A 19,062-nucleotide genomic window follows, 5' to 3' on the forward strand; every position below is an offset into this window, starting at 1 on the left:
TTTGAGTAATCTGTAAAAACTCTGATGGCGGCCATTTTAGGGATAGGTTTGCCTGAGTCCTCCTAGGAACGCCCCCACCTCCTGGAGACGCCTCCGAGCTTTCGTCACCAGCCGAGTAACCAACCACTGCTCCTCAGCAGAACCCCCTCCCCACCGATGCCACAGATAGAGTGTGGAGGGGGCGTGTCGGAAAGAGACAGAGGTTCTTAAAGAGACAGAGGCCTATTTCAAGACATTCACTACAGCCATTTTGAGAGAGCAATTTTATACATGGCAGTTATTCTAATTTACTGCACTTACAGACCAACAGAAGGTTTGGTCATCATTGTAGTGTGCTATACACTGCGTTCCAAATTATTATGCAAATGACATTTTTCTAAGATTTTCTAAATTGTCAACTCAAATGAGAGTCAGCATAATTTTCAAGTCTTTACCTGGTAGAGGATCATTTAAATGTGGTGGAAAGAATTTCCTAGTGACAACAGTATTTTTTTCAAAAATAAATATAGTAAAAACCTCAAAATCCACTGTTCCAAGTTATTATGCAACTCATCGTTTCAATACATTTTAAACCTTGTAATTAACTGAAAATAGTCATTTGTTGTATTTGTAGCATTAGGAGGTCATATTTACTGAAATCCAAAGCTATTTCAATCAAAAAAATAGGTCAAGTTATATTTTAACATAGGAGCCCTTGTGTGATAGCAGCTTCAAAATTCTTAAATCCATTAAAATTGTAAGTTTTTGGACAGTTTCTGCTTGGATTCCTTTGCAGGATGTTAGAATAACCTCCCAGAGCTGCTGTTCTGATGAAAACTGCCTCCCACCCTCATAGAAGTTTTTTTTTGTTGAGGCTCCAAAGGTTCTCAATAGGGTTGAAGTCAGGGGAGGAGGGGGTCCACATCATGAGTTTCTCTCCTTTTATGCCCATAGCAGCCAGTGATGCAGAGGTTTTCTTTGCAGTATGACATGGTGCGTTGTCATGCATGAAGAGGATTTTGTTCAGGAAAGCACGGCTCTTCTTTTTGTACCATAGAAGACAGTGGTCAGTCAGAAACTCCACATATTTTTCAAAGGTCATTTTCACACCTTCAGGGATCCTTAAAGGGCCTAAAGGGGCCGACCAGCTCTCTCCCCATGATTCTGGCCCAAAACATGACTCCGCTACCTCTTTACTGACGTCACAGCCTTGTTGGGACATTGTGGTCATTCACCAACCATCCACCACTCCATTGAGTTAACCATCCAGGGCTACACGGCGCTCATCAGTGAACAAGACTGTTTGAAAATGAGTCCTCATGTATTTCTGAGCCACTGCAGCCATTTCTGTTCATCAGCATTCAATTAGCCATTTAGGGGAGGCCCGGATAGAAGGTTTATGCACAACTGCAGCCTCTGGAGGGTCCTATACCTTGATGTTCGGGAGACTCCAGAGGCACCAGCAGCTTCAAATACCTGCATGCTGCTTTGTAGCATCTGTTCCCATAATCTGATGTGTTTGTCTGGCAGAAACCGTCCATATTGTGCCTTTATCGGCACAAAACGGAGTGTGCTCTGAATCATCCACAAATCTCTTATCTGTATGATGATTAAGCTTAATCTTTCATGAAATATCGAAGGTTTTCATACCTAGACCAAGGCATTCAACTATTTCACGCTTTTCATCAGCAGAAAGTCCCTTTTTCTTTACCATATTGCTTGAAAATGATGATCTGCATAATAAAGTGGAACACCCTTTTTCAGTAGTTTTTCCCTTAACTGGGCTTAATCTGACAACTAATAATCCCAGGTCTCTGAGATTTATGTCAGTTATTCATAGAGCCCCAAGACACGATACCATCCATGAGTTTCATTATTATTGCTTTTTTTTTTACCTTTTTGACACAAAAATCCCATTTGCATAATAATTTGGAACGCAGTGTAGACTGGTGCTATGTGACTGAAAAAAGCATAATACCCCCTCTTTAAGTCTTATTTACAACTTTTGACATGTAAAACAAGCGGTGATGGGCGCGGGGCAGGTGAAGACAGGCCTGTTGTTGTGGACTATGCAAAAGAAATTTTTCCAAATGGCGCTAGTGACCGACACGACGAGAGAAAATCATTGGATAAAGAGGTGAAGAGCAGCAAGTTCTTCGACGGATTCCCAGAAGATGGAGTGCACAGTGAGTGTAGTGTTTTTATGCTTATTCTGTGGAGTAAAGTCTGGCTGAATGCCATGTTGCACTAACTCATTGCTTTTTGACTTGATAGATCCAGTCTGCGTTTGTCCGTGTTACGCAGTGACTAGAGCCAATAACTGTTTCTATCAATTTTGAGCGTGAACACAGTGACTCTGCGGTACTAATGCTCTCATTATCAAAATAGAATGAACAAATGAAATAAAAATGAAAAATTATTTAGTTTGCGGGACAGCAGTTTTATCGTCCCCCCCGCCCGCCCGCCCTGCTGTCCCGCACCCCTCCCGTGACCGCAATGAGCTTTAAAAATGTGTCCCGCGCCGCACTGTTTTGCGTTGGGTCCCGCGAGTCCCGCTGAGGTCTGACCAGACGAGTGAGAATCATGGAAAAAGAGGTTTAAGAGCAGCAAGTTCTACGACGGATCCCCAGAAGATGGAGTGCACAGTGAGTGTAGTGTTTTTATGCTTATTCTGTGGAGTAAAGCGGCTGTTGCACGGACTTATTTGACATGAAGCGCGTGCGTTTGTTGATGTGTTTGTCTTGATAGATTCAGTCTGCGTTTGTTACACGTTGACAGGAGTGGGGTTGAACTGGTGTGACTGTCCCATTGACTGTGAAAAACTGTTGCTATTCTTCAGCAGGCCTATATGGACAGGCCCGATGCTGAGATGGTCTGTTTGCTTTTTGTTTAACCCGATTTAGAATCGGGAGAAGATGGATGGATGGATGGATGGATGGATGGATATTACAGACGTTCACAGAGTCTGTAGGACAGGCCTACTCAATAGGCGGCCCGCGGGCCAGCTCCGGCCCGCCAACCAATTAAATCCGGCCCGCGCCTCATTTTCCATAAGTATATCTATTTTTTGGCATTATCCGGGCCGCGTTGGATGTTTGAAAAGCGGATGATGAAGCTGGTGCGTCAGTTTTGGATAAGTGTCCTGCACCTGCAGCGCGTGTTTAACCGGTCAGTGCTAAAGCTCGCTCTCGGGCTCTAACTTAACTAAATAACATCGGAATCATGAATCTGACAGGTGCATTTTCTTCCTTTCTCCCTCGACTTCATTCGTCTTTGTGTGAAAAGTAGAAGCGCAGAGATGCTCTTTGTGAAGTTAACAGGCCAGAGAGAGGCTGAATATGTGGATGAGCTTCTTTCACTTTTATCATAAAGCTGGAGGTCTGGACAGAACAGCGGCTCAGGGGTTTGGTCAGTGCTTGTCCCTTCAGCTGAGGAGCAGTGGCTGAGCAGCAGTTAGTCATGTTGTTTGAGATGAGCTGGTCTCACATGCAACTCTTACTCTGTATCAGGCCTTTGGTCTGGTTTATGGGATTTAGTCCTGCCTCTGCCCTAATATATCATGCTTTGCCCTGGTTTAATCCTGGTTTAGTTCTGAGTAGTCCTAGTTTATTATTAGGCTCTTTATTATTCTGTATGAATATGTTATTACAATGTTTCTAAAGCCTAAAATGCTGGAATATAATACAACTATTGTGTTTAGGTCCAATTCTATTCTATTCAAGCATTGATGATAATGAAATTATCATTTATATATCCCAAAAATATGAATACGTTTGGTGGCAGTGGTCGGCTCACCGAGTGACTGGCCCAGTGGCCAATGGCCTCCGACAAATCTGGCCCAGTGACAAAAGTAATTGAAGAGCCCTGCCTTAAATTGAAGAAAGATGATGAAAGTTGTCCATAAATCTGAGATCATCCCGGTATTGTATTGTGGTATTGTGTGTCATGTCAGTGTTCCAGGTCGGCTCTGCTCGTCTCACGGCGAGTTACGTAAGCTCGCAGTGGAGCCATTTCCCACCGAGATCAAACCTGGCGTCCGGGCCTGGTCTGGCACGAGTCCGGGACACTGGGATTTCATCATCAATCACTGGTTATCTGATCCTCTCTAATCTGTGCTCACGAAGGGTCAGCTTGTGCTTTTGAAGATAAGGCCAAGAGTTAGCAGGTAATACACGGGCCTCTATTGACGATCACTAACGGAAAGAGAAGGAAAAAAATACAATATATGAAACCTTCGACTGCTGATCTTCAATATGGGACTCCTTAAAGGCCTTATACCATGTTTGAGACAGAGCAGGTGATTTATTACGCAGTGGTTGTTGTGGCGTTGAGTTTCCTAGCTAGTCTTTTCCCTTAACATCATAAATTTAATGCCAGAGTAAAAAAAAAGACCAAACTCACCCTTGCAGATGCTTATTTTAGGACGTTTTGTCACAAGTGAACCGGATATTTCCTAAAAATAACTGCAGCCGTGTATTGATTCCCAAATATTGTTTGGTGTCCACCTGTAGCACGAAAGGCGACCGAGATGACTGTGTAATCCAAATATGGTCATTTCCTCTCTAGGAGACAGCCGCGGATAACGACGGGAGAACTATGCATGCACATACAAAACATTGGGGCCAATTTTCTCAAAATTCTATTGTTTTTCATATGATTTTATTTGTATTTCATATTGTCTTTTTTACTGTGAAGCCCTGTGGTCACCCTGTGCGTTGTAAAGGGCTCCTTAAATAAACACTGATTGTTTTACCTTTCACTCTTGCCACAACATCTCTACTTTAGTAGCTCCTACGCCAGGGCTCTTCAATTACTTTTGTCACTGGGCCAGATTTGTCGGAGGCCATTGGCCACTGGGCCAGTCACTCGGTGAGCTGACCACTGCCACCAAACGTATTCATATTTTTGGGATAAATAAATGATAATTTCATTATCATCAATGCTTGAATAGAATAGAATTGGACCTAAACACAATAGTTGTATTATATTCCAGCATTTTAGGCTTTAGACACATTGTAATAACATATTCATACAGAATAATAAAGAGCCTAATAATAAACTAGGACTACTCAGAACTAAACCAGGATTAAACCAGGGCAAAGCATGATATATTAGGGCAGAGGCAGGACTAAATCCCATAAACCAGACCAAAGGCCTGATACAGAGTAAGAGTTGCATGTGAGACCAGCTCATCTCAAACAACATGACTAACTGCTGCTCAGCCACTGCTCCTCAGCTGAAGGGACAAGCACTGACCAAACCCCTGAGCCGCTGTTCTGTCCAGACCTCCAGCTTTATGATAAAAGTGAAAGAAGCTCATCCACATATTCAGCCTCTCTCTGGCCTGTTAACTTCACAAAGAGCATCTCTGCGCTTGTACTTTTCACACAAAGACGAATGAAGTCGAGGGAGAAAGGAAGAAAATGCACCTGTCAGATTCATGATTCCGATGTTATTTAGTTAAGTTAATAATAATAATAATAATGCATTGGTTTTATATAGCGCTTTTCTGGACACTCAAAGACGCTTTACATTGCACTATTCGTTCACTCCATACTCGGTGGTGGTAAGCTACAACTGTAGCCACAGCTGCCCTGGGGTAGACTGACGGAAGCGAGGCAACCAGTCTGCACCATCGGCCCCTCCAACCACCACCAACCACTCACTCACTCACTCACTACATTCGCTAGGCTTCCAGGTGTTACCAAACGGTCTCCCATCCAAGTACCGACCAGGCCCTTCCCTGCTTAGCTTCCAAGGTCTGACGGGATTGGGCAGAGCAAAGGCGGTATGACCACGTTAGACCAAGTTAGAGCCCAGAGAGCGAGCTTTAGCGCTGACCGGTTAAACACGAGCTGCAGGTGCAGGACACTTATCCAAAACTGACGCACCAGCTTCATCATCCGCTTTTCAAACATCCACAACTGAACTGGTGTTTCTTACCTGACAGTCGCTGGTCAAGCCCTTTGTAACGATGAAGACGACAGGGAAACATGTGGTCATCTGCCGCGGTGTGCGAAGAGAGCTGCTTCTGCGTGGGATAATCCAAACAAAAGTCCAAAAACACGCTGCACACTGTCCCTGTGCTTCGGCGTAGAAAACCTGTCAGTCCGTCCAACGATAAGCCTCCTGTTCACTCAGTTTACACCGTTTTAAAGAGCCATGTTTTCATTTGAGCCCGCGCAGTAGGAGAGACGCTAGCTAGGCTGCAGGCACACTGTTACGCAAAGCAGCGCGATTCCGGCGCGAATGCGGCGCGAATGCGGAGCGACGCGAACGTGGCCCGGATAATGCCAAAAAATAGATATGTCATGGTTCTGTCTATTTGTGTTCTGTCCCCTGTTTTGGTTTGGTTCTGTGTCTAGTCTTTTATTTTGTCATGTCTGTTCTGTCCTTGTGGTTTTGCTTTGCTTCCCTTGTGTTGATTACCTGTCCCGCCCTAATGTGTTTCACCTGTTCCCTGTTCCTTCTGTACATAGACCCCTGTGTTTTCCCTTGTCCTTGTCGGTTCATTTGTATTCTCATGGTGCGTTGTGTGTGTGTCCTGTTCCGTGTTCCTGTTAAGTGAGTTTTGCATTTTTGTCTGTTCTTGGCCTTTGCCATTAAATTTCCTTTAAACCTGTTTTGGCTGTTTTTGCTTTTGGGTCGAATCCCCACCACATCGTAACAGAATGAACCGACCAGTATCTGACCCAGCAGACAGCCCGCTTTTATTTTTTGTTAATCTGTGGCAAGGTGGTTTGTCCCCTATGGCTGCGCTGCAGCAGGCACAATGTTATGCCTACGAACAGTTTGCTGCCACAAGAGGGGTGCAGGGGAAGAGATGTGGGGCTCGTGGAAGGCGGCCGAGAGCCAGGTTCCGTAATCCCACTTTTCACCCCCCATCTCCTATGAGGCCACCGCCAGACAACGTTCTCCGTCCGGGGTGGGCTCCTTCCGTTCCTGAGCCACTGCCGGATGCTCAATTCGATTTGAGGTGGGCCCCTTCTGTCCCGGAGCCACCGCTGGACAACATGCTCCGTCCAGGGTGGGCTCTTCCTGTCCTGGGGCCACCATCAGACCGAAACCCCCGTCCGAAGTCGGCTTCACCGGTTCCTGTCCCCGCTCCACGCCGGAGCGCCACCCGGCCGCCGCCCGTCCCCGCTCCGCGCCGGAGCGCCACCCGGCCACCGCCCGTCCCCGCTCCACGTCGGAGCGCCACCCGGCCGCCGCCCGGCCTGCTCCCTCCGCCTGGCCCCCTCCGCCCTCCCGGGTTCATTGACTTTGGGACATCTGGGAGCTGTCCCTTGATGGGGGGGGGTACTGTCATGGTTCTGTCTATTTGTGTTCTGTCCCCTGTTTTGGTTTGGTTCTGTGTCTAGTCTTTTATTTTGTCATGTCTGTTCTGTCCTTGTGGTTTTGCTTTGCTTCCCTTGTGTTGATTACCTGTCCCGCCCTAATGTGTTTCACCTGTTCCCTGTTCCTTCTGTATTTAGACCCCTGTGGTTTCCCTTGTCCTTGTCGGTTCATTTGTATTCTCATGGTGCGTTGTGTGTGTGTCCTGTTCCGTGTTCCTGTTAAGTGAGTTTTGCATTTTTGTCTGTTCTTTGCCATTAAATTTCCTTTAAACCTGTTTTGGCTGTTTTTGCTTTTGGGTCGAATCCCCACCACATCGTAATAAGATATACTTATGGAAAATGAGGCGCGGGCCGGATTTAATTGGTTGGTGGGCCGAAGCTGGCCCTCGGGCCGCCTATTGAGTAGGCCTGATTTAAGGTGACCATTGAAAGCTCATGCACATATTTATTTTGTTTTTTTTATTCCAACAATACAATATAAAGTTGGCTATGATTAATTTTTTGCTTTAAGCAGCTGGAAGAGGCAAAAGTGGACATCATGGACACCTTTTGCATCACCTTTGTTAGAGGATAACACTAAATCGCTATTTATCATACTGGGTCAAGTGGTACAGTCATACTATCTCTGTCATAGCCTTGACTGTGGCGCTCAGGCGTCCACTCTCAGCCACTGAATGTTTGCTTGTGTATCAGTATGACGCTCTGAGAGGGGATTTATCCCTCTTCTGTGGAAGCATAGACAGACTTGAATGGTAGGACTAGCGCAATGTCTTGAGTTCATGTCTCCAGGCTGTCAGAAGTATCACCAATGTGCGGTGAAGTGTCACCTTATCAGCTCTTCTTCCTGCCAAGGCCGGCCACACCTGGGAAGGAGGAACACTCATGATAAGTGACACTCCACCGCATGTTGGTAATACTTCTGATGAAAGCCTGCAGATGACGGATGAAACATGTAAAAGATTTCAACGTCTCTAATCCGAGTGTCTGACCAATGAACCTTGAAAGTTATACTAGTAACAAAAGCGGACACAATGAACATTACTAAGCCTGCAAAAATCCTGTAGTGACATGATGGCCTTTCATTTGTGCCATTCTTTGGAGCAGTTGCGCACTCACTCAAAGCACATTGGTACATCGCATGTTTCACATCCCACTGAGGTCTTCCTTTTACAAAACACGCAGCGTCTTTGGACATCTTTCCCTGACACCTGTCCTTCAGTCAAGTAAACAAGGTTGTGGACCAGCACTGCAGAGGTAGGAGCAGGATGTTGCCGTTGTAGGTGTTGAGGGACTGCCATGAGGCAACAGCTCGAGGATAAGCATTTCCCTGAATGCCTCCTGCGTCCTTTTTTGTCCTTGTTTTCCTGGTTAGGCACGACAAATGCGTTTACCACTGCAGTGTCGATGAAGTGGTAAAAGAAGGTACGGTGCCATTTCCTTGTTTTGTGTCGGACTGAATAGTACCCCAGGAGCGCATCAGAAAGATCCATCCCCCACTTGTGGGCGTTAAAGGCCTTGACGGAACTTTAACGTCTTTGCGGACCCATCTCTCCCCTTCTTTCACATGCCAAGAAACCGTGTCGCCACGGTAGGCTCCATGTATGGTGGAACACATCACGACTTCTCGTGTGTCCTTCCACTTGACGTACAGGAGGTTCCTGATCCACCGATGACTGCACTGAGGGTCATTCTTGCGCAGGTCATCTTCGGTCGTTTTTGAAAAACCAACTCTATTGCTCCGTATTGTGCCACACGCACCTATTTTCTGTGCCAACAGATCCCTGAAGAGGTGCGAACTTGTGTAAAAGTTGTCCACGTAAAGGTGGTAGCCCATTCCTAATGTACTAATGTCCATCAGCGACATGACCAAATCGTAACTGAGTCCATTTGTCAATGTAGAGAGCGTGTTTCTGCCTTCATAGACATAGAAATTCCGTGTGTACCCCGTCTTGGAATCCGCCAGCACGAAAAACTTGTATCCCCATCGAGTCGGTTTGTTTTTTTATGTACTGCTTTAGGCTGGATCTAGCTTTTGAATCGACCATTCGTTCATCTATTGAAATGTGGGTGAAAGTTGTCCTTGCACGCCTGAACCATCTGTTCATAGAGAGGCTTAATTTTTTCATAAGCTGGAGTGCTCCTAACGTTTTGGTTTGCTTCATCATCCATCATCAGTCAACTCGATAATACAGCTTTCACTGTCTTTGCTCTTATACCTGTTGTGTAAGCCTTGTGTCTCATTGTCATTTACTAGTGAGGCATTAGTAATTATAACTGCCTTCAAATACATCTAAAAACAATACATCTAAGTTGTGTTTACAGTATAATGATGTATGCAGGATGCCACACAGACATGACCACTCTCACTTCATTCTGTATCACTTTATTATATTCACTTCATTGGACATCACTCAACACACAAGCAGAACTGTAGCGCCTCTGGAACGTAAAAACAGTGATTTGGTTTTAGATTAATTTTACATCGACAAATTTGTAGTTTATGACATTGACACAGCAAAAGAAGTGAGACCAGGGAGTGAGCTTGGACAGTTCCATTGAAGACTAGTAGTCATCATGAAATGGATACTCTGGATGGTCCTCCCACCTGCGGAGATACATAAGATACATAAAACACACATTGATTCATCATCCCACACTGTTACTCACAGTGTTGATCTGAGATTGATCTGGACTCACATGCGCAGCTGAACAAAACGCAAGTTCTTGTTGAGGCCCTGGATCTTCTCCATCTCGGCCTCAGAGAGACAGAAGTCAAATATCTGCAACATTGAAGGGTCAGTGAACGTTTCCACACGCAACATGAGCGGCATACCGACCTCAAAGTTTTCTTTTATTCGAGCAGAAGTGAAACTTTTGGGGATGACCACGATTCCTCTTTGAATGTTGAACCTCAGGGCCACCTGAGCTGGAGTTTTATTGTGCTTCTGAGCGATTGATATCAGCATTTCATCCTCTAACAACGGAGGGCATTTTAGATTCACCCTGTGAGCAAAGATGAATAATAGTGGTTAGTGTTAACGGGCCCAAAGGCCGAATAGCTGGATGGAGTCTGGGTCTGGTTCGTTGGCCAAGCATCATGTTATTCTGGTAGGTTTCCACTGTTTACACTTGCAGCCCAAAGTTGAGCCATTTATTTAATATATATATATACCTAAATGTATTGTAATGTCTGCATGGTCAAGGGCAGAACGTAACGATTGTTTTGGTAATCGATTAATCTGAAGAATAATTTTTTTACATTTAATCTGTGAAAGGTGCGTGAAATTGTAACTTTTCCAAAGCTTTTCTCACATTAAAGGAACAGGCCACCGTTTTAACATACTGAGATATGTTCTTGCCTGAGCTTAGACGAGTTGATGTGTACCTGTCTGGTCTTTGTGCGTGCCCTCAGTCACGTAAAATGACCAAAGATGTTGGGAGGATTTGACAGGTACGTATCAACGTCCAAGCACAGAACACATGTTGTTAGCATTTGGCCTCTCCCAGTATGTTCCTATAGCTCTGAGCTTTAGCGACTGGAGGCTGCACTGGCACTGACTGGGAGCTGAGAGCTGAGATTGTGGAAGTTTATTTCTCAAGCTGGTTTAAATATGAATATAGGATCTGGCGCAATAAGTTTCTGATTGGATAACTGTCCTGAGACACAGACGGAAAAAAGTTGATATTTGTGCGTATTTGACCCAGCAGCTGCATGAATGATCAGCATGGCACCTTTACTTTCCATCACGGTGGTCTCTGCAATGCTCCAGGATAAATTGTTTTGTAGGTTTTCCGGTGAGAGAGCAGTGAGGGGGAACTATATTGTTAGGCGTAATAACACCAGGTGTAGTTCAACACTTGCGGAGTCATATCTTCACTTTACTGTGCGGACGCCTAACTACTCCTGGTATTATTACGCCTTACAATATAGTTCCCCCTTTTATCCGCTTAGAAAATCCACATTGTTTAATTTTGTGTAATTATACTTTTGTAGTGCAACACTTCATGTAACCATAGGGAAAATGTGTAAGAGCTTGGTAGCTTCTATGTTGATCTCATTTGGAGCTATACGTTTGTTAAGTGGTGACGTCACAGCTCTGCTTCCAGGGTCTTAGATGTGTGAGACACTACAAAAAACTCTTTAATACAACCGTCAATATTTCTGACACTCAACGGGAAGTGACTGATATTTACTTATTTCTCAGACTCATTAGCCAAAAATGCCGCACCTACTGCTAAAAAAGTATTGTTTACTAAAATCTGTAGGATGGAGCAGCTACGCTAACCCCAGAAGTACCGACTTTAGTAAATATTACTTTTTTAGCTGTGGGTGCGGCATTTTTGGCTAATAAGTCTGAGAAATAAGTACGTTCAGTCACTCCCCGTTGAGTTTCAGAAATATTGATTGTTGTATTAAAGAGTTTTTAACGTTTTTTCCTCGCACATTAGCTGGTATGCTAGGACCCAGAAGCGGAAGTCGTGACGTCACACTTAACAAATGTATAGTGGAGAGGAGGAGAGGCTAAATGCTAACGCCGTCTGAGCTGTGTGTACATCATAGAAGGCATGTGTGAAACAGGTACAAACGAACTCGTCTAAGCTAAGGTAAGAACATATCTCAGTATGTAAAAACGGTGGCCTGTTCCTTTAAGACATCTAGCCTTTATTATATGATATATATGATTATACCACTGTTCTGTAAAGCTTGTGTGTGTGCCTGTCGCTGTGCAGACCACCTATGGACTCCTCAAGTCAAATATGGGTTGTTTCAGAGAATGTGCAACTTACCTTACTTAATGGTTGGCACAAAAAGGCAAAGCAACTCAGCAGTTAGTTCAGCCAGTGGGCTATTTGTTCCCATGTTTGGTCGGACACATTCTCCTGTCTCTCCGTTTTTTTTAGGTAAAAGAATGAACTATTTTGATAAAATCTGAGATGATACAAAAGCGTTTATTGGCCGTGTTTTTCCCCAATCCATCTGGTCCCAAAGTGTTCCTGTGAACTGGTGATTTACAGATTTCAACACCGGGCGGAGGAGGAGGGAGTGCATGTGTTTGACGGGCCAGGGAGTGGAGGGGTTTGAAAATGAGGAGGATCTCACATTAATTGTACCAATGCTCTCGTGCATTCCCAACTGTCTACTCATAAATATGTGAAAGTGTCTCACCATGACGGGTCCCTAGAGGTCCCCAAAGGGCTGTATCCCACCATCACAATGCCTTTTTGTTGACAGAACGACAGCAACTCTGGCTGAGTAAAATACGGATGGCATTCCACCTAATTTCAAAGCAAAAAGGTCAATCATTAACAGTTCAAAGTGTTTCACGTTCTGTTGGATTTGAGATTTATAGTCAGAGGTTAAAGTCGGCCGGAATCACCTTGGGTAGTCACAGAAAAATAAAAAATTGTGTCAGACAGGCAATCACCAGCACCACATTAACAGAGAAGAAGAGGAGCGCACGGGGCTTATTGATAATTAACTGAAGATGCGCTGGGGCTCCAAAGGTTCTCAATAGGCTTGAGGTCAGGGGAGGAGGGGGTCCACATCATGAGTTTCTCTCCTTTTATGCCCATAGCAGCCAGTGATGCAGAGGTATTCTTTACAGCAGGACATGGTGCATTGTCATGCCTGAAGATGATCTTATTCTGGAAAGCATGGCTCTTCTTTTGGTAAGCTACTGAATTAATTCATTATAACTTTTATACTTATTCATTTATTTTTTATGACTTCATGTATTTGAGGAATAATCATGAAAAGAGCAGCACAGTCCACTCCCCGTGCCCTGAGTCACAGAGGAATCTGAAGAGTCTGCTGAGGAGGTGGCGGACCCTGAGTTCCCTGATCCCTGAGGTCCTGGTGGACAATGGCGTCTACACATTTCAAACTCCTCTGTTTTCTATGATGAGTTTGGATATGAAATAGTGAAGGCAAATGTCGCAACAGAGCATCTCGAGGGCATCTCAGTGGACGGCCCCAACCCCCTGGGCTTCATGGTGTGGGCCTTCATTTCCGGTATGGCTCTGAGGGTAATCGGCCCCAAAGAACAGATGATGACCCACTTGGTTAACTATTTCTACACCAAATTCAAGGACATGGTGGAGCTCATTCTGTGGGACCTGCCCTTCGGGATGGTCTTTCTGAATGCCACGAGTGTTGCAGAAATCACAGACTGGGACAGCACTGCCAAACTGGGGTCTTTCATTCTGACAGTCATCAGACCCACCAAGACTGCTGTATGTGATCATGAAGGATGTCAAGCTGTGAGACCTGATTGTCTTGAACATGGAGTTTGCATGTTCTCCCTGTTTTTCCTCTAATTCCAAAAACATGCTGGTCAGGTTGGCCCACAGTGGGAGTCACATTGGCTCAGGACTAACCCATCATCAGACATTAAAATATTACAAGTACAGACTGTACTTCCATGTCACCAATCTTGGAAAGGTTGCGGATGACAACGTTCATACAGCTTCTACGCTTCTACGACAAGTTCCCAGCTCAGATTCTCACCTGATTTGACACGGGCTTGTGCTTCAGACCAGGTTTGTTGAGGATTAACTCCAGTTGCCGCTTGTTGAAGTTTGACACTCCCAGAGATTTTACCAGTCCAGCGTCTTTGCAAGCCTCCATCGCCTGTATGGACAGAAGAAGATTCAATCAATGGACAGCACTTGTTTATGGTCCTTGTGGCGAAGTGCTGACATTTCTGCAGGGGCTGTAATATGGCATCCAATGGTGACTTTGGACAATAGAGTTTCCTCCAATGTCTACACTGGTTTTGGTTCTGTCGGCTTTTAAAGGGGCTTTAGGGCTTTGATTGACTAGTTTGTTCCTAACCCTAACCTTACCTAACCCCTTGATTGGGGGGATGGCAAGTAAAAGGTTAACAAAGGTTGTCTTAGTAAATCCGAAATATACAAAAACCTTAAACTTTAATCTTGCGGACCCCTTGGACCTTTCAGTGGTAGCCCGTGTACCCCCAAGGTCAATGGTGCTGCAGTTAATTTAGAAAGCAAACATTTAACCTCTTAACCCCCACCTGAACCGGGCATGTTTTCTCGAGTTCAGCTTCACCCAAATCAAAAAGCTTCTTGGAAAAAGCGCCAAAAATAAGGATGAAAATACAAACAAAAAAGTGATTAATAAAAGCAACAAAAGAGCGACAAAAAAGTGATGAAAAAGTAACAACAAAAAAAGACACAATAAGGGTTGTAGGTCTGAGCTTTTAAATGAGGCCCTTTTTAGGCTTTTAAATGAATCTCCCCTTTCAAACGAGCCATAGATGTGTCCATAGCTATAACATAGAATACGCTGTGCTGCTACAAACGTCATGAAAAATTTCAAGTCGGACAAGGCAGCTCTAACTTTTTTCTTTTGTTCTTTGAGATGGTGGTGCATTATGAGTGATTGTGGCTGGTACAAGGCTACACAGATGTGTCCTTGGGAAATGAGTCATGCCTGACCGTTCCCACGTCAGTCCAGGGCAAGATGAGGTACCTTGGCCCTGGGAAGCAGCCTGTGTCCTTCGGGACTTAACTAATTTATTTGTATATTTCCATTCGTTGTCCCACACTCACTCTCTCAAACACACTGTCAGACATCCTGGCCTATTGTATATGTTTTTAGTGGTAGGGGAAACTGAAGTACCCTAAGGAAACCTGTAGACACGGGGAGAACATGCAAACTCCACACAGGTGGACCTTCTCGCTGTGAAGTGCTAACAAAACCTTGAATCCTGAATCTTTCATTATTTGTGAGCCAGACGTATCAAGTATAGAACCTTTAAAGGAATAGGCCACCGTTTTTACGTACTGAGATATGTTCTTACCTTACCTTAGACGAGTTCTTTTGTACCTGTCTGGTCTTCCCCCGTGCCTTCAATCACGTAAACACAGCGCAGACAGCGTTAGCATTTAGCCTCTCCCTCTCTCCTCTATAGCTCCAAAACAGGTCAAGATAGAAGCTACCAAGCTCTTCCACGTTTTCCCTATTTAAATATGGTTACGTGAAGTGTTCCACTACAAAGTATAATACCCAAAATTAAACAATGTGGATTTTCTAAGCGGATAGAAGGGGGAACTATATTGTAAGGTGTAATAATACCAGGAGTAGTTCGAAATCCGCGCAGTAATCTTCACTTTACTGCGCAGTAATCTTCACTTTACTGTGCGGATGCCAAATTACTCCTGGCATTATTACGCCTCACAATATAGTCCCCCCTTTAATCTGCTTAGAAAATCCACATTGTTTAATTTTGTGTAATTATACTTTGTAGTGGAACACTTCACGTAACCATATTTAAATAGGGAAAACGTGGAAGAGCTTGGTAGCTTCTATCTTGACCTGTTTTGGAGCTATAGTGGAGAGAGGGAGAGGCTAAATGCTAACGCCGTCTGCGCTGTGTTTACGTGACTGAAGGCACGGGAGAAGATCAGACAGGTCCTAAAGAACTCGTCAAAGCTAAGGTAAGAACATATCTCAGTATGTAAAAACGGTAGCCTATTCCTTTAATATTCATTTCTGTAAACGCAGTGGCAAGCTTTTGTTATTCTTACATAAACAATAAAATGTATTTCTTTTTCTCACCTCCCATGTCGCACACAGGTCTGTCTCATGATAAATGCACTTCCCATTCTCATCGTGGGGGTAGAACGCATCTCCAGGCTGTCATGAAATAAAACACAGTGTATTCACTACAAATACAACACAGGGCTTGCAGTGCTTTATGCAGTGGAGCTAACCTTGAAGGCAATGGGCATCTCCACTATGTAAAGATCGACATAGTCCAACTTCATCGTCTCTAAGGTTCTCTCGAGAGCGGGTCGAACCAGGTGAGGAGGATGAAACGTGTTCCACAACTGCAAACCCAAAACACGCAGTCACTTCTAATGAATGCTCTTAGTTTAGAACCAAAGGCCGAATACCTTCCCACAGTAGAAGACGTCGTCTCGCGTCACCGTCCCGTCTGCAATCTTGCTCCGAATCGCTTGTCCCACCTCATCCTCATTCATATACAACATGGCCCCATCGATGTGTCTGTAGCCTGTTTCGATGGCCACTTTCACAGCCTCGTATGAATCTCCTTTAGTTGTCTGAAGGAAAAGTGGTGTCAAAATAAAAAAAAATAAAAAAAGCATGCACAGGTCTGGGTACCGTTAACCTCTTAATGCCCGCCTCAACCGAGCACATTTTCTCCAGTTGGAAAAGCCTCAAGACTGGAGAGTTCACAGCCTATAGGCCAGTGCAACGCCTCATACAAAACTGATCCGAGATTTTTTTTATCTGCTGTTTTTTTTCTGCATTGTTGTCACTTTTTCCGTCATATTTTTATGTGGTTTTGCTGCGTCTTTTTCCTGTTTTAAAGGCACACTTCGAAACATTTTTGATTATTCTTTGCCAGCAATACAAAACATGGCAGTAGGTGATCAAAGAATGTATTTGCATGAAAACTTAAAGGGGCTAGATGCAAGTTAGTAATTTTATACTCACTACTGCCACCTCAGGTCGTATGCGTAACCTTTTTGAGTGCAGGATTTTAGAGGCAGTTGTGGTGAACAGGTCTGAGCTCATTCTAAACATTAGGAGATGGCTGGAACATGTAGGGGGATGAAAATACTTAGTTTTAACATTTTTAAACTCTGTATAGTCCCTTTAAACTATTAAAGAGCTGAGCTTAGACAAGTTGATGCGTACCTGTCTGGTCTTTGTGCGTGCGCTCAGTCATGCAAAATGACCAAAGTTAACATTTGGCGTCTCCCAGCATATTCCTCTAGCTCCAAACGGGGGTGAAGTGTCACGCCACGACGCTCTTCCACGGGCACGCACAGACCAGACAGGTACGTATCAACTCGTCTAAGCTCAGGCAAGAACATATCACAGTATGGAAGAACCGTGTGCCCTCAGCCAGGCAAAAAGCATCATGCGATGTTTTTTTGGTAGGTTTCCACTGTTTCCAATTGCAGCCCAAAGTTGAGCCATTTATTTGTGTCCTAAATTTATTGTAATGTCTGTATGGTCAAGGGCAGAACCTAATTATTCTTTTGGTAGTCAATTAATCTGAATAATATTTTTTACATTTAATCTAATCTTTGCATTTAAGGTGTGTGAAATTATAACTTTTTCAAAGCTTTTCTCACAGTAAAGGAACAGGCCACCGTTTTAACATACTGAGATATGTTCTTGCCTGAGCTCTGACGAGTTGATGCGTACCTGTCTGGTCTTTGTGCGTGCCCTCAGTCACACAAAATGACCAAGGATGTTGATAGCATTTAGCCTCTCCCAGTATATTCCTATAGCTCCAAACGGGGTGAAGTTAGAAGCGACCACGCTCTGCCACGGGCACAAAGACCAGTCAGGTAGGTATCAACTCATCTAAGCTCAGGTAAGAACATATCACAGAATGGAAAAACGGTGGCCTGTTCCTTTAATATCTCACATTTGGCTGCTTCTACTCAACATCTCCATGGAGACGAGCTGGAGACGTCTCGGCTCCCACTAAAGTTAGTCAGGGAGATGAGCAGTTTTGTTGTTGTTGTTTTGTTTGTATTTTTTAATGATAATATTATAAAAATAATAACATAAATGTTTGTATTTCATTCTATTTATTGGGTGAAATGTTAAGTTCTGTCGCTTTAAAGTAGTGGCATCAGATCAAACTAAACAGGAACGGTACCCAGCCCTAAGCACGTGTTTACAAACACACAAGCAGTAATAAAAAGTACCTTGCAGGGATCTGCGTAAGTGCCCAGTCCGATCAGAGGGATTTTGTTTCCATCGCTGAGAGGGATGCAACATTTGCTTGTCAGCTCCATTGAACCCGAGTGAAACGCTGCACAAATCTTTAGAAGAGTCAGTGTGTCTGTAAAACCATTACCCCTGGTTTATATCATGTAATTTTTGGATCTGACTCCTCCCAGAGCAAAGACCTTCCCAGATTGACCTGAATCAGCCTCGGACGCATTTTCAGGTGAAGGATTACTTTTGCCTTGCGTTTGCCTACTGTCGGCTCTGTACTTATGGGAGGACAAAGTGTCCCCAATGACACCACACTTATATGAACAATTATGTGATCTGTGTGTGTGATGCTTCGTGACGTGTCTTTGGGATCAGTTCATTTCAAAGAGCCGTTCAAAAGACTCTTTTTAATGTAAAATTTGAATAACGCCAGACAGATAACTCACAATATCTCAGACACGAAAGCTAATAGAAAGTTATATGCAATAGTTAGTGCGAAAAGCTTTCACTTGTGTCGCCTGCTCCGTTGTTGGGCTGATTCTTGTGTTCGTCCAGGCCAGTTCTGGGTAAAATTGAAAAAAAAAAAAGATCTGTCTCTTTTCACCACAGAGATCTGGTTTGAACCGTTCACCTTAAAGAGCCATTCAAAAGAGCCGGACGGTCATGAACGTCACATCACTATTGTCCCTCTGCAGATCACCAGACTTTGCAGCTAAACGAACATACAATGAGACACACAAAGTGCCCTTCATGCAGGCTTTTGTGGATGAAGTGCCCAGTGATCAGCTAATACAGTCCTAACGTAGTACTGGACGAAAATTCTAGACATTTTCCATGGGAATTAACAGGGATTTATGGAAATTAACCGGAATGAACACACCTGAAGGATACTTCATTACAAACGGACATAAACTGTTGCATAAGAATCTGATTTGATAGTTGTAAGCTTAAAGGCGCACTGCGTAACATTTTGGAATCTACTGCAACTTGACATGGAAAAGTCGACTTTTGCAG

The 19,062-nt window shown here is 44.1% G+C and overlaps 1 protein-coding gene across 1 annotated transcript; it reads right to left on the reverse strand.

Moving 5' to 3' along the window:
• Positions 1-9,878: 9,878 nt before the first annotated feature.
• LOC306960474 (aldo-keto reductase family 1 member D1-like) lies at positions 9,879-18,125 on the reverse strand (the record flags this gene model as incomplete). The annotated part of the gene is made up of 9 exons (XM_079552904.1): positions 9,879-9,921; positions 10,014-10,096; positions 10,154-10,319; positions 12,484-12,593; positions 13,825-13,947; positions 15,901-15,978; positions 16,056-16,172; positions 16,239-16,406; positions 18,036-18,125. The coding sequence occupies 9 exons, from the start codon at positions 18,123-18,125 to the stop codon at positions 9,879-9,881; spliced, it is 978 nt and encodes a 325-aa protein (XP_079409030.1).
• Between the last annotated feature and the right edge of the window lie 937 nt (positions 18,126-19,062).

Source organism: Gobius niger (assembly GCF_951799975.1).
Source record: "Gobius niger genome assembly, chromosome: 3".
NCBI classification, from domain to species: domain Eukaryota; kingdom Metazoa; phylum Chordata; class Actinopteri; order Gobiiformes; family Gobiidae; genus Gobius; species Gobius niger.